Source organism: Buteo buteo, chromosome 11, assembly GCF_964188355.1.
Source record: "Buteo buteo chromosome 11, bButBut1.hap1.1, whole genome shotgun sequence".
NCBI lineage: Eukaryota > Metazoa > Chordata > Aves > Accipitriformes > Accipitridae > Buteo > Buteo buteo.
The window spans coordinates 33,898,848-33,923,344 of record NC_134181.1 but is presented as its reverse complement, the minus strand read 5'-3'; the positions used below and the strand labels follow the sequence as shown (position 1 = coordinate 33,923,344).

Genomic DNA, 24,497 nt, shown 5'->3' with positions numbered 1-24,497 from the left:
GCATTTAATGTTTGTGTAGAACTCCTACAATGTCTCTGTATCTTATTGTTTTCTGTTTCATAATCAGTCAGATAGATACCCTGAGACTTCTTTAGCAGAACTAAATTAATTTGTGTTTTATGAAGTCAAAGAAATTATATCCTCAAAATTCACCGTAACTTTAAAAATGTTACCAAAAAAGGAACAAACGGTACCACCTTCTGTACTGGAAATTTGGATTTTTATGTTCTTCTGGGGACTGTAAGTGTTTCATTTATCTTTAGCTGTGCTAAGATCTTTGTATAGGTGGTATGTAATATATGTCATTTTCTTGATATGTAATATGTGCAGTTTTCCTTATATGAACTAAGAACATTTTTCTTTCAAGAAAAAGAAACCTTTAGTACAGTTGAAAGAATCTAATTGATATCCAGACTTCCTTCGTTAGTGCAGTTGTTTAACTAGGCATATGCTATAAAGGGGTTTTTAATGAAGGAAAGTGATGTTTGTTCATCATAAAGCATCAGATTAGGATATAATGCATTAGCTTTCCATAGAAGGACCCTATTACTGCCTCTGTTGAGCTACTTCTGCTTGCAGCATTTGGGTCACAGCACGTAAGACACGAGTGCTCCCTGGGTCTCAGACGGCACTCTTTCTCTGGCACATTTCCAGAGTACAGACCAACTGTTTGCCCTGACGTAAAAATCAGACCTCACAAATGAAATTCTCAGGAGCTTTGCTGATTCTTCAGTCTTTGCAACAGGTGTTAATATGCTCTTTCCTAACGCTGTGGGCACGCTAGATTTGTGTTTTTTCTCTTCAGGAATATCTGATAGTGCATGCAAACAGATATACAGGCTGTTTATAAATGCAGATTGAAATTTAAATGCATTATATTGAAAACATTATTATATCTTTAATTTAGCTATTACAATAAATGTACAGATTTGGATAAAAGGGTTTTTTCATGCTTTAGTGTCTTCACTACTCTTATATATGTTTTGAGTAAAAGTTGTAGAAGAAATCCTCAATTGTCATGCCCTTTGTCATTCTTTTCAGCCAGGGTTCTGTTTTGTTGAAGCCTGATGCTGCAAAATTAAAACAAGAATGTTTGCCAGCAATGACATTTTGGTACTTCTCACAAGCTTACAAACGATCTCCTCTTGGCTGGTATCTGAATTACTTCTGTGTGGTTTGGCATCTATAGTGAGGAGCATTATTTTTGAAAGGGAATTCAGCCAGAAGCTAGGCCCACATTCTGCATGAACCACTGTGGGGTTTTTGTTGTTGTTGTTGTTTTTTAATACATAAATGTTAATCAGCAATTCAGGAGGCTTCAACTTAATAGCAGAGGATGGGCAAACCTCAGAAAAATACCCGAGTTTTAGAAAAAGTTGGAAAAGCGCACAAAAGTGACATTCAGACGTGTGTAGAAGTCACAAAGCTATAGGATCTGTTTGCAGGTGTTCTTGGCAGTGATTTTTTTAGCACTGCCAAAAAATATGATGAGGAATTTTTCCCCTTTGGAAATTGGGGATGAAGGAAGTACTTACCTCAATATTACAGGGCTACTAAAAAGTTTCATACTAAATATGGGTAAGAATTGGGGGGGAGAAAAGTGTGATTGTGGGCCTGTTTATTCCAAATAGTTTGCCTATCCTGGCTTCCTGGTACATCAGAAAAACCTGATGCTGTCACAGCTCAGTCTGATCTCAGTCAAATGTCTGTGTTATGTCTTGCATATGCAGGCCAAGGTCCGAGAGCTAGAGGAGAAATGCCGGACACAGAGCGAACAATTTAACCTCTTGTCCAGAGAACTGGAGAAGTTTCGACAGCAAGCAGGGAAGATTGATCTCCTGAGCAGTAACTCGGTGGCATCCTCAGATATCCCTGGTTCTCCTGGTAAATCTCTCTCCCAGTTAATGAATGGAATAGCCACTTCTATAAGCAAAGGTAAGGACCAGAGTTTTATTTGTAGGTATCTGTTCTGCCCTGTAGGTTTTATGACGCAGGTCAATGATGTGAATAGAGTTTGATTGCACAAATGCAGGATAGAATTCACCCCTGTTTCTGTTTTGTGACTTGATTAAATTTCAGAGTATCTCTTAAGTCTTCCTGAGGTTGTTCCAGTTTTATTCAGGCACTGCTGTCAGCAGATTTCTCAGTAATTGTTGTTGGGTGTAGTGATAAGAAACCTGTTCAGTGTTAAAATGATGTATGCCTTATGTAAATATCTATTGCTGTTGGAATAAGAAAGACTGTCTGCATACACAGGCTTTGTTGCAAAACCTTCACTGTTTCAGAGACAGGAGTAGGTCTGCTATCTTGTTGAAGTAGCAGTTCTTGGGGAAGGAAAGCACAGAGACCCCCACACTGCATTAGCCATTACATAAAAGAAACTTGTAAACAGAGCTGGGTACAAAATGGGAAAATTGAATTAAATATTTTGATGAACATGAAAATGCTTTTGATTTAGTTGCATTTGTTCAACAGAAAATATGCACTTCTCCATAAAAACTTGAAAATAAAACATTGAAAAAACCTGTCAATGGAAGCAAACACAAAACCACAAATTCTGTCACAAAGTGATTTTTGTAGGAAAGGAGTGTCATGGGATATATTTTGACAGAACTGAATAGGGATAATATCTACATTTGCTTACTAAACTGTGCAAGGTTGTGTTTAAATTTTTAACTGTGTTTAAAATAGTATTTGAACATGTAACTGCCAGGTGTTTTAGAAACAGAAAAGTCACAACAAAAATATTGTTGATTTGGGTTTTAAAAGAAGTGGAGAATGTAAAGTTAAAAAAAAAAAATTACTTTACATCTGTATTGATGTTCTTACATTTATAGTGCCTAGTATCTTCAACACAGTATGTGTTTTTCCAAGATCTGTGTTGAACTTTCACCAGGTCATCTGTTGCCAGAGGCAACTGCTCCTCCTAAGTACACAACTTTGTTAACGATTTATTATTCATAAGAAAATTGCAAAGATCAAAGCAAGAGGTTACCTGAGGACACCAAAAGTAACTTGCATGTTAATTGCATGTTAGATTGTGTATTATGAGTATGGTGTTATTAAGGCTGGTGTGCTCACCAGCTCAGTATGACCCGTGCTAGAATGACTTTAACTACTTGTTCTGCAAAGGAACACATGGCAGGTAATTTCCATTAGTTACAAATTTGCTAGAAGTTGTTTTAAAATGAGTACAAAGAAGAACTGGAAAAATGAAATCATGTTGATTTTTTTTTTTCATTTCACCTTCCTAAGCTTCTAGAAAAATTCTGAGGCATAGGGCCTAGAAATCACAAATAATTTCCCTATCGTTACAGATGAGCAGTTATTTTCAGTGAAGGGTGCTAAACTCAATGTGAAACCAAGTCAAAAGGAACCAAGGTGACATCCTTCTTTCATTTCACTTCAGTAACTTTGTACTTTGTATGCCTTGGGTTTTTGAACAAAAAATTCGAGCTGTTTGCAGTCTTGCCCACTGTGGTGCGTATTAGTTTATGGGCTTTTCTGGATCTGGAAGTCTTACCTAAGTGGATATTAAAGTGCACTAAATGGAGAATTCAGAAGGCATTACCTGATAGCCATAAGAATGTAGTAGAAACTTCCTTAATACCAACAGGATTAGTTCCTCATGTCTCTAAGGACAGGATTTTCAAAGCAAGAATTCAATTAAAGGAAAGGTAATTAGGTATTGAAATGTCCTTTAGGCAGCTAGTGAAGGTCCAGTCTGCGTCTTTGGAATTGATCTAAATAGACCCCAACCCTCAAATAAAAAAGTTTAGTTGATTTTTAGGTCCTCAGTCAAATTCTCCAAATTAAGTTATATTTATTCTTGAAATACTAACAGAAACAGCTTTTAAAAAAACCTTCAAAACATAACAAACAGAAATCTTCCAAGAAACCCTTGACTAAAACCACAGAAAACAGAGCTAGGTCAGTACTGAAGTAATTTAAAAGCCTGGCTTTATAAACCTTTTCTCATAAACTATTGATTTTTGTGCCACTTAGAATTCAAGGTCTGCAGCACTAGTGTGTAAATATCAGAAATCCTTGGACAATATTCATTCTCAGTATGAACGCACTGATAATAAATAATGTTTGAGCAAATGGGCAGGATTTCTAATTATTGAAATCAAACATTTCACAATAATGATGGTAATGCTACAGCGAGTTCTTCAGACCAGAAGTGTAATTATTTTTACTATGTGTGAGGAAGAAAGAACACAAGAGGCAACACAAGGACAGCTTTCAAAGCCAAGCAAATGACGGAAATGGAATCAGTTTATGACCAGCTCCTTTGCCTTAATTGGTGATGTTTGAATGTATCAGGAAATGAAATACACCTAGCCAGAATAGATTAGAACATAAAAAGTTCACTCTAAACATACAATAATGTCACAGTCACATATAGAAACCTTAAGATTTATTATTCGTCAGATAAAAGGCTCATTTAAATGGCCTTTCTAGATAATTTAGGTAGTCTATAATGAATCAGCAGTTCCAATAAATAAAATGGAGTCTAACTGTACTACAAGTATGGCCAGCTTTAATACTGCTGAGATATTTAAATTAATTCTGGTGTTCTTCCTTGTCTCTTTCCTTGAAAGGGTGTTCTTCAGACTTCCTTAAGAGATATTTGCCAATCATGGGAAAATAAAGGCCATTTTGAGCTTGTATCAATTTTATGAAACTTTATGGACAAAAACCTTGTGGCTTTATAAGGTTCTTCTCTAGTATCTAGACATTTCCAGAAGCTGCTGCATGTTCTTATGAACTGACTTCTTGTATTTTTCATTTTTAACTCTTAGGGGTTTTTTCCAGAATTCGAATATAAAAGGAAAGGTGCATTTTTTTTCTTAGTTTCCAGTGAGTTAACAAGTTTTAAAACAGTCCTTGTAGGTCTGATTCCTCCACAGTCTGTTGTTCAAGCCCAGGGACACCAGTGAAATTGCCTTGGATGAACAAGAGAATCTAGTTTGAAATTGTTTCTTATTTTGGAGGTAAAGTTAGGCCAGTTTTTAAACACAGTCATTTTTGTCTGTAGTCATGTATTCACAATCTGTAAAGCTAGACATCCTCTATAGAAATGATCAGGAGATTACAGAGATTCAGGAGGTTTCCGGAGGAGTGTGCTTCATGCACAGTGAATCTCCATTTCACTTTATGCAAAGGCATTGCTTGATGATGCTTGTGTTTATTTTTTTTTTAAATCCAACTGTGGCTCTACATACATAGAATCAGCATGAATTTACATATATTATTTAAGCATCTCGTGACCTTTTAAAAAAGTCTTCTGTCCAGAATACATAGGAACTAACTGCTAATGTTGATGATACGGCTTGCCCAAAAATCTGTTCTTTCCAATTTATTGCAGATATTAGAATACCTTGAAAATGCAGTAATTTTTAAGCTGCTTTAAGAAATAGATCACATTTTGGTCCCAGATAAAAACAGTGCCACAGCATGGGAAAGAGCCTTAGATGATCAGCTTCTGTTATTTCACACACTTTTTCATAAAAAGACGGGAGTTGATGGCACCCAGGACAGATTTTATTGAGCAGGGAGATGTTACATTGCACAAGTAGTCAAACAAACAGAGAAACAGAGGACACTGAAGGTGGCAGTAAGTCCAGTTAGGAAGACAGATCCATTTTCCATAGCCAGATTTGGGGCAGAAGGTATATTTCCACGTACATTGAGGGATAGGGGTATAGACTTACTCTGATGGGAAGTAAGGTATCTGAGTAGGCTGTATCTAGTTATTAGCACCATCTGGAGCCATAGGTGTGTCCAGTCACATGATGCAATTATAACTATCACACAGTTTTCTCTCCTATGTATTACGGACGCAAGGTAAATTTTATGTACCCTGTTTTACAAGTGGAAAAAATAAGACAGTTGAATATCTTCCAGTGTCTTAATATTCTTGGAGTTCTTGATAATGTGTGTTCCTTTCCTGGTTATCCTCCTATATGTATGCAAAGCAAGGGCTATATTGTCCAAAAATCTTTCTCCACATTTTGTATGTAGTGCAACTAATTCAATAACAAAGCCTGAAAAATCCAGGAGGTATGAGACCGAACAGCAGTTTCCTTTGAATGAATAATCACAATTGGACCAGTTATTTATAGGCTTGGTGCTGACAGGCTGATATGGCAAGCACATTAACAGCAAACAGAAGGAGCTAAATTGGCTAAAGATATCTGAACTGGGATGACTTTTCTGTTATATATGTGAGAAAGGTTCCAAGAATAAAAAATGTGCCCTTTTCCAGCCTGGGGATTGCTGTAAGCGGGGCTGGTTGTAATTAATCTTTTGTATGATGACTTGTCTATTTCCCTGCTGTCAATGTGCTTAAGCTGTCCTGCTGTAAATTACAGTGATGCAGAGAAAATTAATCATATTGGACTAAGGAGCACACCAGAAAAACCCTTTGGAGCTTATTCTCCTCTGCAATATGAATAAAGAGGTTCCACTAATAATTCCTGGCGACGTGCGTCTGGGAAGCTTGCAGTTCAGTAGCAAAACATTGCTGTCCAGACTTCTGGCAGAACTGGAGAGGAAATGCTGAACCTACACATATCCAGGGTCTGTAAAATTAGAGCATAGGCTCATTATCTTAATGACAGAGAAAAAGGAGAAGGCACTCTGCATATGTGATTGTGTCAGCAATGCCCTAGACTCTGTGCTTTGCTATAACTTCTGCTGATGCTGCAAGTATAATTAGGCTAAGTTTACAATTTCCTGCTTGTTTTCATGTGGTTTTGGGACTAAACTAACAGTAAAAGGGAAGAAATGTAGAAGTATTTTATATTATGCTTTATTAGTCTGTCTTGCAACCTTGATGAAGTTGTTCTTTTTACTTGTCTTCCCTCACCATTAGGCCTGGTTTTCACTTGAGTCAATAGGAAGTAAGAGTGTTCAGCCTCTTGTAAGGCTGGCCCCTTAGGTCCTTTAAATGTGCAGTATAGCCTGTCTTTTCCTTTTTATTTTTAAGTGCTTTTAAAAAGCACAATAAAAATATTCGAAAAGCATTTCTGGAGATTTTTCCTTTTTCATAGCCTATGTCTTCTGTTTTTTAGAAACTGGAGAGATGGCACTGTGATCAAATTATGTGTTTTAGTACTGGTGTTAACAAGGAGCTTTTAAGGAATGTGAAGCAGGTGCTCTTGGAACTTACTGCCCTGCAAAAAGTCAAACCACTTCACTTCAAAAATAATATCCTGCCAACTAAATTATTAGCATTTCAGTTGCTTTCTTAGAAGATAAATGCACAACTTGATTCTATTTTCCAGTATATGACAGAGTCCCCAAAAGAACTGTTGTTCCAGCAGCAGCTTTTTGGTGCTCGGCATGTTAAGCAGCATGTCAGATAACTTCTCCAAAGATATCAAGGTGCTCACAACAAAGGTGGACTTTTTTTTTCATTAGGGGAAACTGTAACATTGATTTTTTTACATTAAAATACCTTCACGTTCTACATTATGTTCCATTACATATTGTTGACTTATGTAATTTACCAAAAGCCTGGGAACTAGTAGGCTTAGCTACTTTTACATTCTGCAGTCTACCTACTTTAGTGTTTTTCTAGAATGATGTCTAGCAAGAGGAAAAAATAACTCACTGCTGCTTATTAGTTGTCAGTGTTTCTACCTGAGAACAATTAGTTATTCTTATATGTGTTTTGTTCACTGCCAGGTCATGAAAGTCCTTCTGGAAGTCGTTGTGTGATTTCAGAGTTTATACGACCCCTTCAAATATCTGGAGACAAACCAGAACAACTGTCTGTCAAACCTACATTCCTGTCCAAGTCAAGATCTGGTACCCCAAGATGCAGATTTGATTCAGACGTGAGTCTTTTTACATTTGTTACTGAAAATTTATGTTGTGGGGCCAAGGCTTCTCTTCTCCAGGGGACCGATGCAGGTTGATCCACCTGCTTTTAAAAAGTCAAGACATGAGTGCTCTCATTTTCTGAGACAACTGGAGAATGTGACCAGTGGGAATTTAACTGATTTTTTCAAAGAAGTCTCAGCTGATATCCTAGTTACACAGCATAAAAAATGTGTGCGTGAGAACCTCAAGCTTCTGTGAAAACCTCAGCCTTCAATGATGCATTCAGACTGTTGTACTACTTCTGTGCATAAGAGGTGTCAGTTAGCATTTCTGTCTGTTTTGCTGTATGTCTATGTTATGCAGGTTTATTATTATTTTATTATATCTGCCAAAAGGTGTGACTGTGATACAGCCTGGGCAAATGGAAGAGAAATTCCATGCAGTGCCCTGTCCGGACAGGTATGCTCTGATGGAGAAGTAGCTCTTTGTGCAGGACTTGTTCTTTGCCTGGTTTTCTTGACGTTTGAATCCTCTCACTACAACTAGGCTGACAGCACCCGCTAACAGCAGTGTCCAGCACACTCTCCTAAACTGATATTGAGCCTGTAACCAACCTGGAAGTGAAAGTTGCAGAATGTTGTCACTAAACTCTATCACCATTCAACTTTACAGCTTGTATTTAATTGTACTTTGGAAAGTTTCTGTTCTTCCTTTCTTAGAAAGCTTGTCTGGTTTTCAGTAGAATCCTAGTAGAAAGCCAATGGGAAGCTCAGAAGAGCTTTACAAAGGCACCATAGCAAGATGGTTATTGATATTTAGGACAAATGTTAAATACAAGGAGGTATAGGACACATTTTGAAAACCTTATAGAAAGGTGTTATTTTCTATTAAAGACTGAAAACCTGTTTCATATGGGCAAACAGCCATGAGGAAATGTTACCCCTCACATTACACTCCTGAATTCCATTCTTAATCTTTACAGAAGTAAATAAATTGAAACTGTGTGCATATTTTCTATCTATTTTATATTCATTGCTACTGAACCTGTGAAAGTTGATAGAATCAAAATGTTTTTAAATGGATCACAAGTCCAAGTATGGTGTAGGATATTCAACAAAATATTAGGTTCTTGTATAGTAGGAATTCCATGGGCATATCTAAGGATTATCCACAGATAAATATACGTGTATATTTATGTGTAGCAGCATTACTGAAAAGTGGAAACATTCACTGCTTTTTGAAGAGGCCACAGAAAAAGCAGCCTGAAGTAGCCAAACCAGAAAAAGCAGCTTAGCAATGAGATTTAGGGAAGCAGAACTAACAGCAAGGAGCAGAAGAAACATACGTCAAATTTAATTCCCTTTTTCTATTATTTTTGATTTATCTCTCACTGAGAATGTCAAGCCCTCTTTTGCAGAATTGTTCGTTGTGTGCCTTCTAGAGTGTAATTATGTGATACATACTTACAATATACAAGCTTACAGAAATTAAGCTCCATTCTTTTTTAGAGGTATCCAGACCCAGGGGGAGAGTGTATGAATAAAATCTAAAAATGGAGCATAATGCTGTGAAGTCTGAAATAAAAAACCAAAATTATATGCTGCAAAAATATATCTGCAACTTCCCTGATTGTTACTAGTAACAAATTCTTCTAGAAAAAAACATTATTGGGTTAGTTATGAGCTTTGTGACATGCCCATAAAAAGGTATTAGGATAATAACCCTTGAAAATTTGCCTGCATCCCCAAATGCTACACAGGGGAGAATACCTGTTAGCTGACTATTACTGTCCTCCTCAATGGAACTGGAGTGTTGGCAGAATATTGTGTGTTGTGCTAACTCACCTCTGAAGAGTTAATTCAGAGGGAAAGTGACTTGACTCAATATTTTCATGGTGCACTTTTGTTCCATACTGGGAACCAAGCAGGGACCAGTTTAGGCCTGAAAGTTGCAGTTCAATATTCACTCTGTCCAGATTGTAAAATTTTGGCCAATTTTTGGTCAACTTATCTTATCTAATCCCACTGTTAAACCTAGTATTTCTACCTTAACTGAAGTTCTCTCAAGCTCAGGCAAAAAGTTGTTCATTTTTCCTGAAAGGGTTCACAGCATACCGTACATAAGTGGAGGAAAGAGGTGCATCTCTCACTTTAGAAACTCTACTAGGCTCGAAGTATAACAGAAAGAATAACTATTTTACCAGTGAGATACCTAGCGCAGAGCTAAAATAGGTGGAGTCTGTGTTGATTCAGCACCACAATTTAATCTCCAGGTTTTGTAGACCAGATTTGTAATGGAATAAATGTGTGGCTTTGCAGAATTGAATTAAATACGTTGGTAAATTCAGAAGAAATATATTATTTATTTCAGTTAGTGGAAAGGCTGGAATTCAACAGATGCTGTTGCTGTGGATTGGATTGGCAAGGGGGTACATTTTATGTGATACTCATTGTTTCCAAGTGTTTGGAAGTTGACACTTGCACCAGCTCTAAACTCAGCATTTGTCTTAAGTACTTAGTCACTAGTATCAGGTTTCTACTATTATTTTCTGATTAAAATATCAGGGTATCACCCTAGGTTGTCCATGTGATCATATAGCTATACTATGCCCAGAAAAACTAGGCATATCACTTACAACAGGTCATCTTGGAGTAACTGAGTTTACTATACTTTAATGAAGACTTTACTAAAAGTTTAGTCAGGAGGGTGAGGTGGTCAGTGAGACTGGTATGGTTAAGTCATGCCTATTTCTTTAGTCAGCAGCATGAAAAGGGGTGGTGTGGTCAGTACCACATCTCCTTCAGCCTTCTCCACTGACCAAGCACCAATTTACTGGTGCTTTGTCAATTTTGCAAGCTTTTGAGGAAAACCAACATCCAGTCTTAGACAGGTGATGTGACTCCAGCAAAATGTCAAGGAATTAGCTCAATTTCTTTGCCCTGTTAGAATCCAAATTGCAGTTCCTTTTTAGCCGAAGCCCTTCTAAGTAAAATTAACCAGTTCTGTTCCATGTTAGAGTTTAATTTATTTTTTTTTAATGTTGTGTGCTCGCTGTCTGATTTGTCTTTTTTTTCTTTTTTCCCTCTACAGATGGATAATGATCAGAATTCCAATACCTCAAAGCAGAGATATTCTGGGAAAGTCCATCTTTGCATTGCCCGTTATAGGTGAAAACCCCAGCTCATTACATATATAATGTATATTTGTAATAGTCAACATTTGGTTTTGCTTCACTTTTATTCATGCACTGAATTATTACCTGCAGCTAATGTTATGGATAGCAGACCCCTTTCCTGTTTGCACTGGCTGCAAAGTAGTGCCATTTCCATGTGCTTTAATTGTCAGAGAAAGTTTAACATGGTATGGCTCTTTTACCCACCACTATTTCTAGCCTTCAATGTCTAAACGAGATGAGAATGTGTACCTCCTAATTTATAGGGGATGTCTCAGTTTGTTCTTACAAATTGCTTCTTCATCAATGCAAGAAAGCTTTAAAAGTTCCTCACATCTTTGCTTTGCACATTAAAATTTTATATGTAAAGTACTGTCACAACAAAAATTTCTGTGATTTACAATTTCTTTCAGGATGGATATGGAGTTAAATACTTTATAAGAAGCTTTTGTCTTTGTAGCTCGTTTAGCTATAACTCACTGGTTTTGTCTTTCTTTAACTTGTTTCTGCTGAAGTTAATAAACTTGTGTAAAAGATTGCTGTATAAAATAAATGGAATATGGGGACTGGAAAAGACCTCCACAGCTGAGCTGGCTTTAATTCACTTTAAAAAATAAAGAAGATTTTGGCCAGTGTGTTCAAAGAGACCTAAGTGAGAAACATGTAAGCAAATTCTACAGAAAAAGATGTGGGTTTAAGTGTATAGTGCTTAAGCGAATAGGTTGCGTTTCATGGCAGACTGTTGGTGATACAGTTATGGTTCAGAACAACAAACTGACCTAGACTCTACTCAGAATATATATTTCAGAAAGGAAGCAAAATGACTGAACTGAGGAATTACCTTCCTGTGTAGCCTTGGAACTGTACACCTTTTTCTGATTAGTATTCAGTTGTGTGGGGGTTGTAAGTTGAAGACACATGTTTCCCATCTGTACTCCATTGCAGCTACAACCCTTTTGATGGACCAAATGAAAATCCAGAAGCAGAGCTCCCCCTTACGGCAGGAAAGTACCTTTATGTGTATGGAGATATGGATGAGGATGGCTTTTATGAAGGTATTTTTTTTTAAATCTGTGAATTCATGCTAATTCATGCAGATTCAAATCAGTTCATCTGTCAAACATGCTCCCAGTGCTTTCCTTCATCTACTACCAAATCAGTTGCTAAAATAACCCCTATCATCATTGTGTTAATTAACAGAGTTTCTGCACCAGCAAAGCTGCTCCTTGCAGGCAAAGCTAATTATAAGATATTTGATATTGTCAGCTTTTCCTACTGGCAAGATTTAGGTTGACAGGAAAGCCTACTGGCAGTTCTGGTTATTGCCTCACTGAGCCTTTACATTCTAAACTGTGAATGTTGTTTACGTACAGTTTTCATTAGTATCTTCTTCTTTCTCTTGTCTACTTGCAAGGCATTGACATGCAAGAGGTATGCTCTTCAAGGATTTTAACGGCATTGTTCTTTCTCACCAGGGGAACTTCTAGATGGACAAAGAGGACTAGTCCCTTCAAATTTTGTGGATTTTGTTCAAGACAATGAGACCCGATTATCAAGCACATTAAGCAGTGAACAAGATCAGAATTTTATAAACCATTCAGGTCCTATTTTGGAAGGAGATCTCTTGGAGATAAGTCCACCAAGTCACATAGACTCTAGCGTAATCAGCAATGGCGCAGGGACTCTGGATGTGAACATTGATGAAATTGGAGAAGACATTGTGCCTTATCCTAGAAAAATCACCCTTATTAAACAACTAGCCAAAAGTGTCATTGTGGGCTGGGAGCCACCGGTAGTGCCACCTGGATGGGGAACCATTAGCAGCTACAATGTTCTGGTTGACAAAGAAGTACGGATGAACATAGCCTTGGGAAGCAGAACGAAAGCTCTTATAGAAAAGCTTAACATTTCTACTTGTACATACCGAATATCAATTCAGAGCATTACAAGCAAGGGTAACTCAGACGAACTGCAGTGCACTTTGTTAGTTGGGAAGGATGTCATAGTAGCCCCCTCTAATCTTAAAGTGGACAATATAACCCAAATTTCTGCTGAGCTGTCCTGGCTCCCTACAAATAGTAATTACAGTCATGTGATCTTTCTTAATGAAGAAGAATTTGACATTGTCAAGGCTGCTAGCTACAAGTACCATTTTTTTAATTTGAAGCCCAATATGGCCTACAAGGTGAAGGTCATGGCAAAGCCCCATCAAATGCCCTGGCAGCTTCCCCTGGAACAACGAGAAAAAAAGGAAGCCTTTGTGGAATTTTCTACATTGCCAGCAGGTTTGATATTTTTCTCCTTATCCCAAAACTCTCCAGTTAAATTTCTCTTAAAATACTGGATAAATTAATCTAACCTTTAGCTTTATGCTGTAATCCCTGTCGCTTTCATGAGCAGACTGGGGATTATTAGATTGCTTTATGGTATCTAAAATTGATTCCTGTCCTGTGTTATTCTCTACTTTGTTCCTGGGTAAGGACTGAAGCATTTTTGGGACGTAAACTAGGGAAAGCCATGCTTATCATCATCACAGATCACGCGCTAAGTGTTTTATCAGATTAATCTCCATTTGTATTTAATTTGTCCAGCTATAGTATTTCTGGTAGTAATTTATTTCTGTTGGTGTGAACAACACTGGGAAAAAAACCAGTTATTACTTCTGACATGTTATTTGTATGTTATTTGTGTGTCTTAAAGCACTTTTTACATGGATGATCCAGCCCTTTTCTGTAGTGAAAACCAACACAGACATCATAGAGAACCACACAGTCATTTAGGGGATGTAGATGCCTTTTGGTTGTGAATTTGTAATCATATTGTACAATTTGAATTTGTAAAGATAAATTGGTTGTGTTTTGGAAAGTCTGAGGTTTTTTCCCACCTTGCTTTTACATTAGGAATGTTGGTAAGTGTTACCAGTCATTTCCCAGTATTTAAGAACAGTGAAGTAATGTTGGAAACTACAGTAGAAATAATGTACTGCATTTAAAGGATAATCTCATAATTTGGGGAGTGTATGGCAGTTTGTGAAAAATTTGAACGTCTCTCCCTACAGATCCATCTAACCAAGGTCATCTAATCAAGGACAAGTAGAAGACTCCTTATATATTCAGACTTTCAGAATGCCTCTGAAGCAGGGACAGTCAAGTACAAGTGACTCCTAGCAAGTGAAATTTCAATAGCATGTACTGTGCTATGGCTTAATTTACTCCCTGCTGGGATTTGATTCTAGCAAAGGGACAGGAATTAGTTCTGGTCTCTTCCTTGCCTTGCCTGCCTTCTATGTAAAGAGGCGTGCAGGACAGTAATGCTGGTTGAGTAGAGAGGGCGTTAAGCTTGTATGTCGACTGCTTTTGATGCTGTTGGTTTATAGTTTCAGTAAAAATATCCTCAGCTCAGGCATTTACTCTTTTCTCTTAAATGATTTCAGTGAGATAAGTGGTAGTGCTATTATAGAATCTGCTAGAAGTGGGGGCATTTTAAACTTTGTATATGTTCTGTAGGAGTCAGGAGATACTGCCTACATGGTGGCTTGCACTTATTAGATATGTTGACTTCTTCGTTATTTGGGAAAGGCCTTTCAAGTGAGGTTTTTTTCAAGCCAAACACTTAACATGCTGTATCTTCCTCTAGTTGCTGAAGTATGCTAAAGCAATAAATGAGCTGTTCTCTGCTGAGGAGCTAAAATGCAGTGAAGCATCTGCTTTTTTTTTTTTTTTTTTTTTTTTTTTTTTTTTCCAGAGATCCCAAAATCTTCCTGACCATTTCACAGAGCATTTTTACAAAAGCATGTCAACTTTTCACTGTTATATGGCAAAATAAAATAGCAACTGTTGGAGTGATTAGAGGCTGATACTTTTATTTTAAAAGTCATTGAAATAAAGGGAAAAGGATGCTTATGAAATCAGAGTCAGAAATGGGAGTTACCATCATAGTGTGTCATGGTTTTATCTTGCAAGTATTACTGGCTTTGAGTAATCACATCTCTCTTCTTCCAAACTACAGTTAAAAGAAAGAAGTTAAAAGAAAAAAAATAGAGAAAGTGTCTTCAATGTGACTAATACTGTTCTTTCTCTCAGAGACTGGATTATTTTTCCACCTTAAATACCTTCAGTTGATCTACATTGTAAGGGACATGTTTTAAAGATTACTTTAGAGTATGCTGAGAGAACAATAGAGATACTCTGTGTGAAGGGAATCTTTTGTTGTTGGGCTTCTCTAGAAGATGCATGGGGATGAATGATGTCACCTAAACCTTTAGTTGAGGTGAACATCAGGTTTAGCAGACAGCGCAGCGTGAACTGCAACATAACTGGCCACAGGTAGCTGCTAACATTTGTACTGATATTTTTCTAAGGGCTTCAGAAATGTTTACAAATGAATGCATGTGCTTGCTTTATTTGAAGCTGAGAAGCTCTGCTCTTTACTAGTGGGTTCAGTGAAATCCTTACAGAAAAGGATATCATCAGCCACTTATACCAAAAAGAGAATGGGGACCAGTGAATGTTTTAAAATTTTCACACTGTATCAAATCTCAGGGGTTTTTTAGGAATACATTAAGCAAAAATGAACTTGAGATAACTGCTCACTTTTCAAAGCTAGAGAAAGCAGTTGTGTGAAAAGTACAGGACAATTAGAGGTCACCTTTTCATTTTTCTCTTTGCATATATATCATGTTTTGCATGATTTATACTTGAAAACACATTGCTTTCTATCGTCCCAAAGCTGAGTGACAGCTCTTTAGTTGCTGAGCAATTGAACTCCGCTTCTTGATTCATCAAAGCATTACAATTGCTTAAGTTAAAATAGAAGTAGTTCCCTTGTGGGTGCTCAGATCTAAAAATAGACATAAGTATTGACAGGATCAGGACCAATGGGACTCTTATAGGTTTTGAGCTAATTTAGGTAATAAGTTAATGAAGACCAAACTGTAGCAGAATTCGGAAACAAACATATATGTTGGTGACGAAGACCATCAAAAGTCATCAGGAGTAATTTCCCATTTAATGATGGGGAAAAATAGAAACCATACTACGCCTTGGGCTTTACAGTTTATTAAACCTCTCTCTGCTACAGCCTGTGAAGGTCGAGATAGACTCCCTGGGGATTGTTTGGTTTGGGGAGAATGGAAGGAATGTGACTTCTCCTGCAGGAGCAGATTAATGTCATTGTCATTGACAAGATACTGGGCTAGATCAGATGCATTCTTTCTTGTAAGCTGAGGAGCTTTGCTGGGTTTGGAGCGCTGATTGTCAATGAAATAGGATGGTCAGGGAAGCTGAAATTCAATCCTAAATCAAAATCTACATCTTGGCCAAGAATAGTATTAGGACAGCTTGCATACTTTGGCCTTGCAAGTTAAAAATACATTATAGATACAAGGGATGATATCGCAAAAATTTCATCTTGTGCCTGTAGCATCCTGTACATGACCACAATTTTATTTCCATGCCCACCAGAGGATGAAATTCAGTGACAGCAAACTACTGAAATGCACTGATGGTTTGCCAGCATTTCTGGAGGCTGAGGCTTGTGTGATATTTACACTTGTGTCATGATCTGTTTGGTAGCAATGAATACACACAGTTAAAATATTTGTAGCTTTTTTGGTAGATGAACAGAAATTGGTTGTGTTTAGCTCACTGGCAAAAGCAAACCCACAGCAACCAAGGTTTGTATTCTCCCAGCTATTATGCAGAGATGGCTACAGCTGATCCCTGCTTCTGAAATGTTTTAGCATGAAACACTTCTCAGGGTTTGACTGTTAAATTAACACCACAGGGTGCCTGAAGAATTCATGAGGTAATAATCTCTATGATATTTTTACTTTAACTTTCTGTCCAAAGTAGAGCTATTTATAGTAGGGTAATAATGTCTTTTAATTAAGCATGTATTTGTTGTGCTATTACACTAACATACTGTAAATGCCTTAAAAGGTTAGTAGGCATATTTTTTAATTCAGTGCAGAGAAAAGACTTTGAGTCCAGTTGTCTTCAAACCAGCGTGCTGCTGGTTGAAAAGGTTAAAGTTTCAGCTTGCAGTCCACGTCGCACCTTAGTGTTAATGTGATTCTGGCCTATAAATTGTGACTTGGAGCCACTGATGGTCCAGAGAGACAGAATTTGAAAGTGAATTCTGAGTATGTAGTGTGCATTCAGTGCAGAGATACATACCAAAAAGTCACTTGCTGTCACCTGCAGCAGTTTTCCACTAACAGTGCCATTCCGGCGCCTTTTTATCCCTGCATTTTTCTGTTAACATCTTCTGCATTCAGAGTAAGTAGCAGTTATGCAGCCTGGAGGGATAAAAATAGGTCCAGAACAAATTGCAAGTACGGACCATCTTTCAAAGAAATATAGCTTCGTTAATGGCTTTAAGCTGAGGGTCAGTTCCTGGCTCTGTGACCTGCTGAGCCTATGCTTCTGTTTTTACATAATAACTGCAATAAGGATATTTTGTCTTCTTAATAAAAAAGTGCTTTGAGATCTGTAGTTCCCGACTTGCAGGTATATCAGTTGACTTACGTAGTTCCCATCTACAGCTCAACAGTGACCGGTCTTGTCTGTCTTAGGTCCTCCAGCTCCACCTCAAGATGTTACTGTACGGGCTGGGTCCACGCCAGCAACCATACAGGTGTCCTGGAAACCACCAACTCTGACAGCAACAGGGACCTCCCATGGCGCCAATGTCACGGGCTATGGGGTTTACGCGAAAGGTCAACGGGTGAGTTCTCCTTCCAGCGTAACAGTGACCATCTACATTAGGTGAATTTCAGCTGATAGGTAAAGGCAACAATAAAAGTGTGACAGCACTTGAATGTGTGCAGGGTTTTCTCAGCTTTCAGTAGAACCTACTTTTTTGTTTGTGCATAACTTGCTCGTTAGCTTCCTTTCCAGAAGCACTTAAGCTTTTGGACAAATGGTTTGAAAGGATTAAAGACAACTGGTGCTAACATGTGTGGAGCCCTAGTGTGGGCTCTTGCAGCCCACTTTGTGTTGGCAATAATTCACTCCATGTTAAGACTTTGAAGGTTGTACTTTAGTGGGGTTAAGAGGAGGGAAACATCTTCATGCTACTAAGTTGCTTGTTTGTGTACTCAGGTGGCGGAGGTGATCTTTCCAACAGCAGAGAACACATTGGTGGAGCTAATGAGACTAAGGAGTTTGGAAGCAAAGGAAGTTACAGTTCGAACACTCTCTGCGCAAGGGGAATCAGTGGATTCTTCTGTTGCTGCCATTCCATCTGACCTACTGGTGCCTCCAACCCCTCACCCCAGAACTGCTCCCAAATCTAAGCCATTAGCAAGTGCCGGAGCCCCAGAAACCAAAGAAGAACATTTAGGTCCACATTTAAAAATGGATGAGTCATGGGAGCAGACTCGTTCGGCATCCCCTGTTCATGGACACATGCTTGAGCCACCTGCTCCTAACTTTCACAGCCCGCTTCAGGGGAGGAGGTCTCCATCACCCAACCGAATACTCCCTCAACCTCAAGGAACACCCGTCCCAAACACTGTCGCAAAAGCCATGGCAAGAGAAGCTGCACAACGAGTTGCAGAGAGCAATAGGGTAAAGGCAAACTTTTTCTTAAGGCTTTTTGGGGCTGGCTTTGTTCATTGTGGCACTTTCCACCAAAGAACTTTTTCATCATATGCCTTAAGGAGAAGCTAATCATTCCTAAACCATGAAGATCCATAGTTTAAGAAGCAGTGTGCTAAAATTCTCTGCCATCTTCCACAAATATGCTTGTAACCATAAAGAGCATTGATCAGCCTTTGATCAGCATAGAAACCCCATAACATCACTAGAAAGGTTGTCTCCAAAAATGCAGAGCCTTACTTCTGGGAAAAAAAAAAAAAAAAAAATAATCATCAAAGTTGTGCGTGGATCCTGCAGGAGTTAAAAGGGAGGCTTGTGCCTATGTGAGAAAAGTCAACCAAGTACTGAAGTACTTTGAAAGAGACCAAAACAATAAAGGGCAGTTTAAAAATGGGTCTGGAAATAGGCAGATAAACCGAAGTCCTGAGCAGACTTCCTCTGAGAGCTAATCTTTTTGATGGTTTACAAAATGAGGACAGAGTCTCATTTCTATAAGGGAATCTAATCAATACTCAGATAAGAGACATGTTTGTATTCTAAAACCATCTGCTTTTTCAAAATAGCAAATAGCAGTTTAGATGCACGTAAACCACTATTTTGTATGCTGTTATGGATCTACAGGTAATTTTACATATTCGACCTTCAAGAGTGCCCCTTTCTCAGTGCTACACTTCCACAGATGTTTACAACTGCTTCAACATAAGCTGCCATGTGAAAGCTTTTCATTACAGCTCCTTTTGTAGCTGCGAGAAGCAGCACTGCCCGAAGGAGACTCCCTGGTTTTGAGACCATTATGACCCATGGCTGCTATAGTGACTCAGATGCTTGCTAGTTAATTTAAATCCCATACTTGAGGCTCTTGGGTCAGCATAGCTGATGTGTATGCATCCTGACACCGTGCTCTGGTTTTCCTACCCAAGCATACAATATTTAAATACTCCCAGTGCCCTGGGCAGTTACTTTCTTATCACAAGCTGCTCACAACTGTCTTACTTGTTTCAAGCTCTGGTGTCACTTTTTTCATACATTGTCTTGGTCCTTCATCTGGCAGTCATCAGTTGTTATGTCCAGTCTTCAGCCTCCCATCGTATGTCCAAAATAACTCCATTAATTTTGACAGTTCACACATGTCTTAACTCCCCCAACTTATTGACTGTCCCTGTTTTGGGACAGAATTGAGCCAGTGGGTGATGATACAGCTTTGGGGGAGCTGAATAATTCTGGATCAATAAGGTCTGCTAAATACATATATATTCATGTGTATATTTCTTCCTCTTGTTTATAAGTAAAGCAAACTGGTGTAAATTCAATAGAAGGAGAAAAGGCAATTAGTATCTTGGGCACTCTGAGGTGAAAGTTGATTTAACAACCATGTAGGGAAAGAGAATTGAAATACTTTTTTTGTTTTTGAAAATTGCTGACATAACATATGCTCTGAACCACATTTAATTACATTAATTTTAGTGATGCTTGAAATGTTTAATTCAGGGATCTGGACAGAAGTTTACAGATGGATCCACCTTAAATTAAATCAAATTCTGCCAATGATATTTGCTTAGTCCTTAGTAGCAGAAATTCTTCCCTTGTGGTAGGCTGCTGCAGAAGAAGCTATGTGTCTTCTCCCTGCCCTTCATCCAGCCTGTTAGATGGCTGATGGTCATTGTCATGAGAGTAAGCAGCAGGAATCAGTAGCTGATGGGAAGAGTCACCTCAGAGCAGAGGAAGAGCACGAAGTCTCATTCTGTAGCTTTTTTTTGTACTGAGGCTGGTAGTAGTGGCTAGGTTGTCCACTAACCCTCTGCCAAGGGAAATTAGTGTCTTCGTTAGCAGCCTCTAACTGTAGAATACTGAGAATTTTGACATAAGTGGAACAGGGAAGAAAGCTAGCAGCTGAGTTCATGGTCACATAAAAACATATAATTGTTTATGTGTGAGAGTAATATGACGAGCAAAAAATTCTTGAAAACTCAGAAAAAGTTACAGTCAGGGGAAACTACCATTGCTTTAAACCATGAGTATATTTAAACGTGCTGTTCTTGAGTTTTTATGTCTTATATTTGCCATTTCTTCCATTGGTTGCAGGAACAGGTGTGCTTCACAATTTTCTATTTTTTGTTGCTTTGCTAGATGGAGAGGAGGAGCATTTTTAGCGAAAGGAGTAATGCAGCCCAGTATGCTAACTCAGATGATGAGGAAGACGGCTATGATTCTCCTAATGTCAAAAGAAGGGGGGCTTCAGTTGATGATTTCCTGAAAGGATCAGAACTTGGAAAGCAAGTATGTAGCCTGGTCAAACAAGTATTTTATGAAGCTCAGCAGGCTGTCTAGGTCACCGTCTGATTATTGTAGCCATATCGGTAACTATACAGACAAGCAGATAAATTGTGGGGAGGTAGATGAATGTCCTGTTGCTGGAGCATAACACTGTCTAATGGGAACTGAATGCTTGGCACCATGCATCTATAGATCCTTATCCCATGCAGCAGTCTGAAGCATTGGAAACTGGAAAAACTGTAGCTGAAAAAATTGAAATAGAAAATGTGACTGGAATGTCATGTTTGGGCTCTGGGCTTTTTCTGTGTGATGTGTTACTACTGCATATGAAAACATGCTGTGAAAAAAGGGAAAGGGGGAAGGATTTTTGTGTTCCATAAAAGCCATAACCTGTAATCCTAATTAGCAGAAAACCAACACCGTATATATTTGGCATACTGTAATGAATAGAAAGATGTTGCCAGAAGAATTTTGCAGATCTGTGCAGCTTTTAGTCTGATCCCACTGAAAACAAATATCAAGTAATTTATTACATTACTTTCAAGACAGATGTATATTGTAGTTTATGATTTAGCATGGTCAAATAATCTTGTTAGCCAAACATCTGACCTCCCACGTTGAAGTGTCTAAGCAACAGCATTCCTTCTCGTATCCATTCTGAGACTTTCTGGAATTTTGGTTCTGTTTATTATAGAAGTTCAAGCATTTATAAATGTATAAACATTGCTCCAAATTTCCAGGTCTCTAAGTATGTGGCTTCAAGATTTTATTTGGTTCCATCTTCACATACAGTGATTCACATACAATATTTTTAGAATACATGCAATCATGCTGTGCTTACAAAATGTGCTTGTGGGTGAGATGCATCTGTACCTCTGTATGTAATTAAAATTATTCTGGACACAAAGAGGACAATATTTTCTAACAGAACCAGTGATCTTATTAAGAAAGCCTAATGTAAAAAGTTTAGAGTAAAAAAGTTTGTAAGGGACCAAGATCAATTTCATCTTTCTGATAACCAAACTTCATATTTAACCTTGGTAAATAAACTTGGGGGTATCTACCATGTGAGTACAAAGTTGCTGCTTCATGTGGACTTACTACCACAGAGCATTAAAGGATGGTTTGGAGTGTGTCTGCTTTACCAAGCTCTACAAAATAGAAGGTTTGGATATGAACATTGGAAGGCTGGGAACCTTCAAAGTGTATATTCCTTGAAGCCTAAAAAGATTAAGCTCTGTTAATCTACTTCAAACGTCCTCAAAGCTAAATTTGAAATCTCTCTGGCTACAAGTATTCTCAGATCTGATTAGGTTCAAAATTTAGTTTTCATGTAAGGCTGAAACAATTCCTCATTGCTTTAAAACACTACATCAGAAAATGCACTTTGAAAAATAGCAGTGAAATTATGTCTGGCAAAACAGCTGCAGTGTGTTAAGTGTAAATTGATTATTAAATGTTTATTTTATAGCTTCAGATATACCTATTTGTAGTTTAATTGCTCATTTGCATTGTTTATGAAAGATGATCACTTTTACTGCTTGCTTTGTTAGTGAAGAAATAATTCGAGAAACCTAATCTGCGGTGGTTTTCTCCTGAAGAAATTATTAGTTTGCTAATTTCATTATAATGCTCATGTGCTGCTGGTATCTTCCAGAAGCAACCGCTATTCTGTACGCTGATTCCCTGTCAAAGGTCTTTGGCTTTCTATCAGTTGACTTGCCTTACTCCATAGATAAGAGTAAAAACAGTGCAAGCAAATGCAAGTAACATTAATGTTTTTTCATCAAGCTTTTTTATTAGCATTAGATATGGCTGCTAATGGAAATCCTTCATGTCTGCCACATTGTATTTTGTAGGAAGATACATCGATTTTAAACTCTCCAATTTAAAATGCCCCACAGGGAAGGGTGGTATGGATCACAATTCTGAAACAGGGGTGCACAGTCTCTCACAGGCTTAGAAAGTTGGTCTTTCTTGCCCAGATCCTCACAAGTATTTATGCATCTCAATATCTCTGAGCATCTGGTTGAGTGGGCCTGTCACCCAAGACTAAAATTGGAGTAATCATTCTTTCTTTTGTTACAAAAATATATGAAGACATTGTTTTCTACAAGCTGTTGATTTGCTCTGTAATAAATAATAAGGACAAGGGAAGTAAGTATCGGAGATAGACCTGAAATTCAGAGACAGCTTGGGACATTTGCAGGAAGGGCAGTGCTAGAAAACATGTGAAATAATAACCACAAGTGCATGGAATATATGGCCATAGAAGTTTCACTGGAAATCTGCATTATAAATGCACCCAGTTATTGAACACAGAGTATGCATGCCATATTACATAGACAGTTAATTGATTGCAGGCAGAATTGTGTAATTATTGCTTATATAATATCTCCTAGTTAAGTTTTATACCTCAATTAATGTAGTGCTTGAATTAGAAGATTTATGTGAATAATCAAACGGCATTAGCAAGGCATTCCTGTTATTAAAACCACAATGGATAAGCCTTGGAGACAGTTTGCTAAGTCTCTGTAGTCTGCCCAAGCAAACAGGGCTTTATTTCAGCAGTATTGGCCTTCAGCAATCTACAAAGCATTGTGCACTTAGTTGGGCAAGTTTTGTAGTACTGTGCCAGTGTAACCCCCAAGTCTATTTAAATACAGCTGAGAACAGGAGTGCAGGAGTGATTTCCTGTGAAAAACAGGACCAGGGTTCTGCTGGAATAGAACTGATGAAATAATAAAATTTAGTATAAGGGCCACAAAGTTTAGATGTGAAAAATGAAGCATTAGGATATAGTCTAATCTTCTAATTTCAAAAAGAAACCTAAACCATTGTGAAACTGCAGTGACTTTTTTTCTAAGATGATCCTAATATAATGTATCTGAAGGATCTGAAAACACTTATGGGCTTGGCACTGAGAATTACTGCTAAAGGCTTCACCCTAGAATCTTTATAGCTCCAGAACAAAGAATTAAAAGAGGATAAATTGCCTTTTGTATTTGGAGGGCAAATCCATCTTCACTTTGGAGAAATTGCTTATTGCAGATATTTTCTTCTCATTGCTGGGATTGATTGTTATCAGCGTGTTACATAGCTATGGGAATTCATCTGGTACTACAGAAATTATTTTTTCATTAGTATTGCTGGGGGAAGGAATGCAGTAATTTCTAGGATTCTAGTACTTCTAGAATATTTGATTCCTCAAATATTCTACTGCAATCTGACAGTCAGATGACTCCATTTGAAAATTTGTCCTTGGAAATACAATAAGTTTTGTTTATGATGTGATTTGTTGGATGTAATGTTTAACAGAGGCCACTCCTATTTTAACATTAGCAATTCAGCAGGATGTACTTTTTCCTCCTTATCCTCCAAATAATCTGAAACTTAGAGGAACTTGAAATATTTGGACTAATTTTAAAAGACAATTAAAGTTTTAGCCAGTCTATTCCTACAATGTTTAAGAGAATGAAAGCTTCAAATTCCATCAGCTAACTATATCATACAATGATGATAACATCCTGCAAGAATTAAATGCTGATCACTTTTAAATTACAATGTGATGTAACAAACAGCTGTGAAGAACAGATGATATGTGAGTTACCTTAGGG

At 37.8% G+C, this 24,497-nt stretch overlaps 1 protein-coding gene across 2 annotated transcripts in view; it reads left to right on the top strand.

Moving 5' to 3' along the window:
* RIMBP2 (RIMS binding protein 2) overlaps nt 1-24,497 on the top strand; it is a 175,092-nt gene that overhangs the window by 124,179 nt on the left and 26,416 nt on the right. For both annotated transcript variants that reach the window (XM_075041450.1, XM_075041451.1), the window contains 8 exons: nt 1,731-1,935; nt 7,696-7,847; nt 10,924-11,000; nt 11,951-12,060; nt 12,481-13,290; nt 17,580-17,731; nt 18,109-18,576; nt 20,734-20,883. In XM_075041450.1, the coding sequence (XP_074897551.1) occupies nt 1,731-1,935; nt 7,696-7,847; nt 10,924-11,000; nt 11,951-12,060; nt 12,481-13,290; nt 17,580-17,731; nt 18,109-18,576; nt 20,734-20,883 (2,124 nt within the window). The remainder of the gene's footprint in view (nt 1-1,730; nt 1,936-7,695; nt 7,848-10,923; nt 11,001-11,950; nt 12,061-12,480; nt 13,291-17,579; nt 17,732-18,108; nt 18,577-20,733; nt 20,884-24,497) is intronic.